The sequence below is a fragment of the Pagrus major genome, chromosome 15, assembly GCF_040436345.1.
Source record: "Pagrus major chromosome 15, Pma_NU_1.0".
NCBI lineage: Eukaryota > Metazoa > Chordata > Actinopteri > Spariformes > Sparidae > Pagrus > Pagrus major.
This window is the reverse complement of record NC_133229.1, coordinates 30,427,690-30,438,152: the sequence shown is the minus strand read 5'-3', so window position 1 is coordinate 30,438,152 and position 10,463 is coordinate 30,427,690. Positions and strand designations below refer to the sequence as shown.

At 42.7% G+C, this 10,463-nt stretch overlaps 1 protein-coding gene across 3 annotated transcripts; it reads left to right on the top strand.

The window, feature by feature from the left end:
• On the top strand, positions 1-10,124 carry znf365 (zinc finger protein 365). 3 transcript variants are annotated; one of them, XM_073482197.1, is made up of 7 exons: positions 1-132; positions 1,523-2,183; positions 2,285-2,594; positions 2,716-2,887; positions 3,288-3,334; positions 4,417-4,629; positions 7,408-10,124. In XM_073482197.1, exons 2-7 carry the CDS (start codon positions 1,532-1,534, stop codon positions 7,442-7,444), a joined length of 1,431 nt encoding a protein of 476 aa, XP_073338298.1. In that variant the 5' UTR covers positions 1-132; positions 1,523-1,531; the 3' UTR covers positions 7,445-10,124. The 3 variants fall into 3 exon arrangements, with proteins under 3 accessions (XP_073338298.1, XP_073338300.1, XP_073338299.1); XM_073482198.1 differs by lacking the exon at positions 1-132 and adding an exon at positions 268-309; XM_073482199.1 differs by having other exon boundaries at positions 4,417-10,124.
• The last annotated feature ends 339 nt before the right edge of the window (positions 10,125-10,463 follow it).

Here is a 10,463-nt window from a genome sequence, read left to right as displayed (position 1 = left end):
ATGTGTGTGTGTGTGTGTGCGTGAGTGTGTGTGAGTGAGTGAATGACATCATGCGGGCTGCTGTCGGTCTCCACCTGCGACACTAACGGGCACCGGCCGCCGTGAAGCCCGCCGGCCGGTCACCTGCACGCGGTAAGAAGCAGCGCGTTCACCGACATCCGGCAGTGATTCAGCGATTGTTTCTGTTAGCTTAGCTTAGCTTAGCTTAGCGTTAGCATGGCGGAGCGGCTAGCGGTCCGGCCGGCTAACGATGCTAGCGGAGGAGGGGAGCCGACCTGTTACTCGGTTTATTTGAGATGAACTCTGAAGGTAAAAAAAAAAAAAAAAAGTGCGGAATTTAACAAAAAAACCGTCTTGTTTATTGTGTTTGTGTTGAAATAAAGCTGCTGTTAGCTGCTCGGCTCACCTGCTGTCACCCAGCCTGCTCACTGACAAGTCACAGCTCAGCACAACATCATACATGAAGGCACATTTTGATTTAATCAGGGGTTTTATTCAACTAATTATATATATTTAACACGCATGTACGACTTCTGTGTGGTTTACTGACATAATAGAGAGCTTTATCATCCAATTCAGTCTGAAATTATACATTTAAATTGGATTAAATGAGAGAAATGTGACTAAACACATTCACTACAAGTAGTATTTTCATTTTAAGTGATATGTGATGTCAGGTTTTCTTTTCTAAATCGTGCTTTTATTCTTTCCCACACTGAAATGTTAGCAGCAACCTCGACCACAGCTAGCAGAGTAATGTATGGAGACATCAGCAGGCGTGTGTTTAAGAGCAAAGTATTCATAAACAAAAGGAGATAAAAGAGTAAATAATAAATAAACACACAGCAGATTCAGTTCACACACACAGGAGAGAGCATGAGAGACTAAATCCATCCATCTATAACATTGATTTTGTTGGGTTTTTGTTTGTTTTTGCTAAATGTAGACTATTAATGAAGACAAACCACAAAATAGCCATTATTATCCTACAAACGGCACAACAAACCTCTTTTTATTCAATAACAAATAACAATACCGAAGCTCTACTGCTGTAATTATTATCTGTAATAACTAGTAGAGCAGTTTTAGAGCTCCAACCGAGAGTTATCCATCATTTTCTCTGTTATTTTCCCAATATGTCATCTAAAGTCTTGTTTTACACGACCGACAGTCCAAAACTCAAAGATATTCAGTCATAATAATCAGATAATACAATTAACAGCAGCAAATCTTCATAACTAAAGAAACTAAACAAAGAATATTTAACTTTTCTCCTCAGTAAATTATTATCAGAGATCGTTTCTCTTGATTGACACATTGATGAATTGGTTCAGTTTAAACTCTGACGATGTCTGACTGTTGTTTTGTTGATATTGTTTCAGATGATTGTTTTTAAATTCCTTTTTTATCAAACCAACAATCACAGACTCAAAGATTTTCCGTTCACACTGACGTAAAACAAAGACGATCCTCACATCTGAGTATCTGAACCAGCTGAACCTCGTGTCTCTCTGTGTTTCAGGTGTAAGTGATGCAGCAGAAGTTGTGTTCTAGAGGTTCTGGCTCTTTCCTCTTGGAGAGGAACGGACAGGCCTGCGGCGCCGTCACCGTCACTTCCTGCGACCTCCCCTTCCGTTGCCCCCGCTGTGGCGAGCAGGAGCGCTTCCGCAGCCTGGCCTCGCTCCGCGCCCACCTCGAGTACCACCACTCGTACCGCTCGCCGGACGTGATCACCGGCGGCTTCAGCATCACCGGCAAACTCCCCGACCCGCTGACGGCGGCCATCCCCTGGCACGACATGAGCCTCCCGACCCGCAGGGGGCAGCAGAGCGCGGGGCGGCCGCCGCACGCCCGCTCGCTCAGCGACAGCAGAGACAGCAGTTACCTCCACTCGTACAGCTCGGTGAGGAGACGCACTCAGAGCGTCGGGGTGGGGACGCAGGCTGACGAGGAGGAGGAAGACGAAGAGGAGGGAGGGACAGAAGATGAAGACGTGGGAGAAGACGAGGATGAGGATGAGGGTGAAGAGAGATGTGGAGGAAGAAATGAGGAGGACATCAAAATCAGAAAGTCAGACGTTTGTCATCACATCAACCACCATCACCTCCCGTTCCCTCCTCCGGCTCCTCTTGGACCACCTTTAGACCCGGACCTGGACTTTGACCTGGACCTGGACCTGGTCGGTGCGTTCAGGTTTACTTTCTTTGTGTTTTGGAGAAGACTTGTATTTATTATGAGAGTGAGTACGTAACTCAATCTCTGTCTCCTTCTCTGTCACCACCAGAGCAGAACTCGTACTCGGGTCTGGAGACGGCAGCAGCCTCGGCCGCCGTGCGCCGGCGGCTGGCCAGCATCCTGCGGGCGGCCGACAGCACCATGCAGCGCCGGCTGGCCAAGGTGAGCACGGAGCTCGCCCAGACCGACACAGAGCTCCTGTGTGAGCGCGCTCACTCGCAGCACCTGGCCCAGGAGAGGCAGGAAGTGGCCAACAGGGAGCGGTCACTGAGCCGGCAGGTGGACGTGGCCGTCATGGTGATCGCGGCGCTGAGGGAGCAGCTCAACGCCTCGGAGAACGAGCTGGAACGACGAGAGAGGTAACCAGGCAGCAGGTTTGAATGATTTGAGCTTCTGAAGACCTTAAAGGGGATCTAAGTACTTTAATTACGATCTTTAGGTAAAAGTGCTGTACTTAGATATATGATCTTTGTTTTCCAGGGAGGTGATCACCATCCAGAAGTTTCTGGAGGCGGCGGCTCGACAGGAGACGTGCGGTAAAGTTCGAATCCAGCACTTCATCGAGAATCTGCTGAGACGCATCGCTCTGGCCGAGAGACTGGTGGAGTATTACCAGGTCAACGGCAGCCCGCAACAGTGCAACCACTACAAGGTACAACAACACACACACACTCACACACACAAACACACGCACGCACACACACACACAGAGTCCCTAAAGTAACTAAGTACTTTTACTCAAGTACTAAAATTAAAGGTGTAACTTGTTTGTGTTAGTTTTATCTTACAAATTGTCCCTTAAAGCACAATTTTGAAGAACTGTCTCCATGTTCCTTCACTTCAGACAGAAATACTGAACCTTTTACTCCACTACATTTATGTGGAAGCAATAGTTACCGATTACTTTGTGAAGTAAAGGCTACTCTCTGAGTATTGATTCTCAAGTAAACACTGAATTAATTGTACGTTTATTTATGTGTTTTGTTCCGTGGTTGTTCAGTGCTGTCGTGAAAATAACACCTGACCTTTGACCTTTTTTGTGCCCTTATCAGCACCAGCAGCCCACTGATAATGGACCTCACAGAATCACTAAGAGCAGGTGAGTTCCTCAAACATGAGTCACATGAATCACTGAGGTACTGAGTCTAATCTGTAGGACACACCTGGGCCGGGTCACACCTTTGTGACGGTTTGATGGGCAGATTTAAATGTTAAATAAATGAATACAACATTGTTAAGTGATCATATGAATATATAGATAATTTGATAACTTTTGATAACGGATCATTTGGCTATTAATAATCAGATCATCTTTAGTTTGAGAGACAAAACTTTGTGGTAATGACATTAAATAAAAATGAGCTGCAATAACCTCTGAAACAGGATTACATCACATGTCGTGACACTGAGCCGAGTTTAAACATTTAATTGTCTAACTTTTATAATTTTGTTGTCATATCACATATCTGTTAATATATAATGTCTGAATAACTGCAGAAACGTCGAACACGTTTCGCTCCTCGACAGCTCTGACCTCTGACAGAAGAACGAGTCAGAGATCACGTTGGCGTCCGCTCAGCTGATAAAAGGCTGGTTGTTGCTCGGCAGGTGAGCTGCTGCTGCTCTGCTGCTGGTCCAGAAGGTCACACAGCAGCTGCTCCATCATTCATGAGGCGTCTGTGTTGACTTCATGTTTAATTCATCGTTAGACGTGAGACACTTTGTCCTTCCACTCAGTCACTGGAGTGAGATTACCTGTCTGCTGTCTGCTGTCTGTGGATCAAGAACACCTGCTTCTTCCTTTACTGCAGTTCAGCGCTTTCACCTGGATTTGTTTGGGGTTGTTCTGAGACCGATACCAGAACCAGAAGTGCCTCCGATCTTGTGTAAATTGCTGGAATCGGTATCGGCGAGTACATGCACCAGTCAGATTTTATTTTTAATGCACTGCTATCGGACGGATTCTCAGTACCGGCCGATAAACACCTCCACGGATCACTGCTGCAGTCAGGTTGATAAACAGGAGTGAAGATAAATCCACTTTTTAATCCCACAAGTTAATATTTGGGATCTTGTGCGTTTAACGAACAGTAAAAGTCCAAATAAGACCCTGATTTGAAGCTCTTGTGTATAAACTGTCCTCTTCCTCTGTTTATTTGTTCCTGTCCGTGACGTTTCCAGGTCAGCGGGAGGTCAGCTCTCCTCGTCTGGACTTCACGACAGCAGAACCCACTCCTCCTCCCAGTTCGGCGGACGTCCCCTGTTCTCCAAAGCGGCCGGGGAGCGAGACCGGGAGCGGGAGCACCGGGAGCGTCTGGCCCAGTCGTCCAGGCTGTTCTGCCGACCCGAACACAGAGACGACATCTGGAACCACCAGCGGCGCCGGTCTGCCGGGTACGAGGCGTAGAACTGTAAAAGAAACACCGGGGGAGAGGGGGTGTCAGCGGGTCAAACTCTATTCAACTGTATTCCAGTGTGTTAACCTATGGAAAAGTACTGCGAGGTCACGTTCACACCGAGCCGTTTATCTTCACGCCGAGGTCCATTTATTCAGTAGAAACAGTAACAAAGTCTGGACTCTGATTCAGCGAGAGGAGAGCAGACGTGGTTCTGACTAAAATCTGTAATCTGACAGGACGGCAGCAGAGGTGGGTGGAGACAAGATGTTATTAAAAACCATTACTTTTTACTTTGTGGTTCGTTCATCGAGCTGCTTTTACAGATGAGTTAATAACGCACAGTTCATCATTATTTAATACAGGTGTGTGTTCGCTTTTTTACCTGAGGAATCGTGTTTTACATCTTAAGGTACTGACTACTTAAGTAACTTAGTTATTGACTTTTACGTTTCCGTTTTCCTTTTTTTACCTGAGCTTCTTCTCGAGTACTTGTTTTTGAGAAGTAACTACTCACTGCACTACCTGAGTACAGTGAGTGGCCACACTACCCACCTCTGGACGGCGGTGACCTCTGGGTGATGGCGACATTTTTGAAATTTCCCATTAGATTATGATTTTGGCAGAAAGAGGAAATCAAGTCGTTTATAAAATCTTATTTTGACGAGGAAAAGTTATGAGCTTCTGCAAATTTAAACAACATGTTGGTGACTTTCTGTTCACAACTGGAGCAACTTATAAACTTAATTGGGGAAAAAATAACATTTTACTTTAAAGAAGTTTTTTTTTTCCTCGACAAAACATTTACTTTATACATTTATTATGTAAAATAGTTGTATAAATATCACATCAAATGTCTGTAGCATGATTGGATACGTGTGCTCCTCCTGAACGACACTTCCTTCGCAATTTTTACTCAATTATTTTTCTAAATCGAAGGAAGAAAAACACAGAAAATAGCAGATAAGTCACATAAAGTATAAACAAGACTACAAATACAAAACAATAAATACAAAAGTAACTTTTCCATTAGCTTCGGATTACAGAAAACACGGTACAGTAACTATTAACTGTGAAGTACACTGTCTAACAGGGTTTATGAACATAATGCAATAACAAATATTACAGCATGACCACATTGTATTCAAGATTTTTTATAACCAGCGCTGTTTTCTTGCATATTTCGTACTTTTCCATAGATTACTGTACTGAAATAGACCAGTATGAGGTGTTACACTGGCTGTGGGTAAACTTCAGTATTCAAACATATAAATGAATAACAGCTTCTCGTCTTTACTCTCATTCGTCAGCACAATTCATGATATCTAACGCAGCATCATCGGTCATCTCAGTCTTTAGTGAAACTTCCGTTCTGAATCCTCTTCTTCTGTACTTTAGAGAAACTTCAGGTAAAAATGTGCTTTTGTATTTCATCTCCTGAGTTCAGATTTAATTACAGTCGAGGTCCGATGTTGGAAACAAGTTGTTGTCTTCCTGAATCAGATGGAACGAGGATAAATAGTTTACCGGTGATGTTGATGACACGTCCTCTCCTCGGGTCGAACCTTTACATCTCGGCCTGGTTCCTCCGGAAAAGTCCCCTTCAGTCCAGTTATCTCGTCTCTGTCTGTGCTTTAAAGGCCAAACGTTCGCTGAAACCCTTCGTCCAGGGTCGTTTAGTAACCGTGACTGAGCTTTGAGTCTCTCCACATGTTGAAGCGGTTTACAGGGAAGTCTTTTCAAATATAGGCTGCAAACGTTAGCATGTCTGGCTAGCTTACTACCTACTGTGTGAGAGCCGGTCCTCTATGCTATTTAGGCTAACGTTAGCCGCTCTGTCCTGATCTTTATTGGATTTAGTTTACACTCCAGCAACTCCAACCAAGCTCGTTATCTGAACAAACTGGTTTATCATCATCTTAGTAGCCTTTTCTCTTACACACAGTTTGAAGATAAGAACAATTGTTAGCCAACAATGCTGTCTCTTTATTTCCATGTTTTCTACGTGGATCTTTAAAGGAGCATCTTGTAAGATGTGGCCAGGATTTTTGTTCTGTGTTGCAGCGATTGTCTACTGAAGTTAGCATGCTAACCAGCTAGCCCCAGCCTCCCATCTCATAATAATACTTAGACTTAAACTATAGTCTGTTACGTTTCATAACCTCTCTTAGATTTTAGTGTGATAAATAAACAAAATATTCACCAAGACGAGCTTAATTTACTCATCGTAAAAACACACTTTCAAACTCTTGCTCATCGGCTAACTGAAGCATGAGCTAATAAGCTAACGGTAGCATATTCTCCAAATAACACCTTTAACAGGTGAGGATGACTCTTTACCTGGGGTCTTTTAGCTTTAGCATCAGTCTTTTAGCATGTTATCATGTGCATATTTAAGACCCCTTTACGGAATTAAGAATAAAAACGAGTCGGTTCAGAACATTTCAAAGTCAGCCAGAGGTCTTATTTTGATTCAGATTTCTCGCTGCTTTGAGAGGAAGGCCACGATCGTACTTTGGTTTCTTCTGTTCCCATCAGAAGCTCATCATCTGGCCGATGAGACGGTTTAAAAACAGTGTAGTTATAAACTTATACTTCAAAACAGATATCGGACACGATTTTGTCAGACCCGTCGTCCAAAGCTGAGCCTGTTCGTCTCTGGTGGTGTTTAAAACACGTAGCCATGATTGTTGGCTGTATATCTAATGGTGATTAATGATCTTATCTGTAGAGGAACGTATGTTGTGATTGAGATGTTGTCGTGTCGCCCTCGCAGCTCTGCTTTGGTTTGTGAAGCACAGACAGACGTTTGATGACACCGGACCTGAGACAGATACACTCTGCATATACTTCATGGCTCTGAGGTTGGCTGCATTGAGACCAGCTCAGAGACTGTCCTGTAAATGTACATAGAGTTTAAAAGTTAAATATGTTGACTTGGAAATACTTTATTGTGATTTTCATTTTTCTTCTGGCGGTCGTGGTCTCATGCAACCAATCAGCCGCCAATCTGCTGCCGAAGCAGGATGAAACCGGGGATGTAGCGCAGGTTGAACCGCCTGCTGTTTGTTTTGTTTATAGTCCACCTTTTTAAAGGAGCATTTCAAACATTTTTGGAGGTATGCTTGTTCTCTGTCTTGGCCACAGTCGAATGAGAAAGAGTTTGGAAGGTAGTTTCTCCTTCCAGTCTTTGGGAAGCTGCATATTTTACCCTCCACTACATCGCCGGTCAGAACGAGCCATGTACATGCAGGTACAGTGTGTCCCGGGTCTGGAGGACACCACACATATAACGAATGTACTCTTGAGTTAATGTAATAGCTCACACTGAAGAGCTGCCGCGTCATAAGACCCGACTTTTCGGGCTTATAACCGGCGCTCGTTCACACAGAAACGGGTGGAGGTTCTCCGATCACAAAATGAATGACGTCGTATCAGCGCTTTCATCCAAAGTGACTTACAGTGCCGTGAACGCATACAGTCCATTTGCAGTAAACTAAACAGCTCATGACGGCTTGTTTAATCGAATCATTCCTGTCTCTGCAGCATCATCCTGTACGATCTGTTTACACGCCATTTTTGCACTCATCCAATGATAAGAATGTAAATGTTAAAGACAGTACTCGGTGTAAAATGTATCTTTGCTGTCGGTGGTTTAGGTTTTGTTGACGGTGTTAATAGATATTTTGTATACAAAGCTATTATGTGTCGTCAAGTGGAAGTAGTAGTCCTACAGTACTTTAACTTGGCAGAACATTTATCTGGGTCACAAACACAAAGTTATGTAGATTCAAGGCCTTCCAGGATTTATCTAGCTGAAGAAACTTTTGTGCAGTTTTCAAAATCCTAAACATACTTCATGGTGGTTCTTCTTTATGTTTCAGTTGTTTCAAGTTGTTTGATTTTAATGAAATAGTTAGTCAAAGCTCTAATTGGCTTCAGTGATATCATAAAGTATTAAGTCTTTGTAAATAAAGCTTTCAGGCAGCCTCTCCAAAGACCTGACAAGCATTTGTGTCAGTTGTGATTTGCTCCAAATTTATTGGAAGTTGCCAATTTCAAAGCCAAATATTCCGTATTATCTGTCAGCAGTCGAACAAATGTGAATTTAGTCAGGAAAACTGTCCGCTGCTTGTTAACACGTACGAACCTGATCCAGATAAATTTGGACAAACTGCCCACTGAGTATCCAGAGAGCGATGTGTGATCAGACTCCTGAGACCTTCAGCACGTTGTGAGTTTAAAGCCGAGTGTTACTGCTGCTGTCAGGTAAAAACTGTTTCTCTTTGATTATTGAGCAATTGAAAGAGCCAAAAATCAATATTGTGAAAAATGTGAACAGTCTGAAAGTTTCATGGTCATACATAGTAATGACCAAGGAACGTTTTTGAAATGTATTTTAAATTACCCCAAAATTACCACAGTATTTACCTCAAAGTTAATTGAAAATCACCCCAACATTATTTAAGAATTATCTTAATATATAGCTGGTTATTTACCTGAGACATTATCAGGAAACTTTCAGCTATTTTCTGTCAACTTCTGCTGATCACACCAGAATCTGAGACCACATCACGATAACGATAAATCACAAATCAAAGTGGGGTTTTTATGCAAACAGCAGCGTAACTCTTAAGGTGTGTGTGTGGAGGTGTGTGTGTGTGTGTGGAGGTGTGTGTGTGCAGGTGTGTGTGTGGAGGAGTGTGTGCGGTGCTGCAGGTCTGCCTCCATCGAGCTGCTTCCTGTCGGGTGTTTCTGGTCACTGGAAGGTGGTGGAAGATGCATGAATCGGCCCAACTACTACTACTACATATGTAGCTATTGTGTTACTGTGAAAGCATGCTTCATATGTAGCAAAAAAAAAAAAAAGCAAAGTACTTATAAAATACTGTTATCTTGTACTACTATGTGTACTTTTGTAGCAGAGCGAGGTCTATTTTAATGGTACAGTATTTGAAGGAAAGTTGCACTAAACCAACCCGGAGCACTTCGCTTGGAGCTGTTGGATTTCATATGAAGAGAGTGTTGTTTATTGGACAATCAGCAGGGTTCATGCACAGGTTTGTAAAATAAATGTAATGACTTCTGTGTTCTGAAACGTTTTGGGGAAAATGTGCAAAAGCTCTGAGAGAAAACCAGCTGGAGAAGTGGGTGACAACATACCGAACAAGTAATCTAACTGGAGTTAATGTTAGTTTGATTATGACACTACTACCCTTCTTGCCGTGAGTCGGTAGAGATAAAGTTAGTTTTATGTTGTGTAAATCTGTTTCCGCGCCAACTTTGATATCCTTCAGTTCATCACGTTCGTCTGTAGGGATTTCGTTTGCAGAAGTAATCTCTAGTTTTGTGCCTTCACTGGAAAAACTCTGTAGTCTGTATAACACTGTGCAAAATGCAATACTGTGAAGAACTGGAAATCTTTTTATGTTGAAACTTGTCGGTCTGTGTGAAAAAACCATCGAAGATTAAAGAACAAACATGACACCAAGATCGTGAACCGTATTTTGTTTTTATTCAAGTGTGTGTGGATTTATCTCTTGTAACCTGCAACGTCCAGTGAGAGTTGAGACTTTTTAAGTTGGTAACAAGGTCATTTTTTCAGTTGAGTTTGGAGAAACTAAAAACATTACATATGTAAATTATTTTAAAAGCAGTGCCATTAATTGAAAAATAATAAAAACTTTCCATTTTTTTGTGACTTGAGTATTTTTATTTTCTGCTTCTTTGAGGTTTGCACGTGCACCATCTCCTTTTTTGTTCAGTTGAACCTTTAAAGGTCCTGTTTGTAAGAAAAGTTGATACTACTCATCAAACACTGACGCACTGGGA

Bases quoted from the DNA above. Each gene is read 5' to 3' on its own strand.
- znf365 (XM_073482197.1), top strand. From the start codon at position 1,532: ATGCAGCAGAAGTTGTGTTCTAGAGGTTCTGGCTCTTTCCTCTTGGAG. The intron at 2,184-2,284 runs GTGCGTTCAGGT...TGTCACCACCAG, and splicing joins CCTGGACCTGGACCTGGTCG to AGCAGAACTCGTACTCGGGT. The intron at 2,595-2,715 runs GTAACCAGGCAG...TTTGTTTTCCAG, and splicing joins GAGCTGGAACGACGAGAGAG to GGAGGTGATCACCATCCAGA.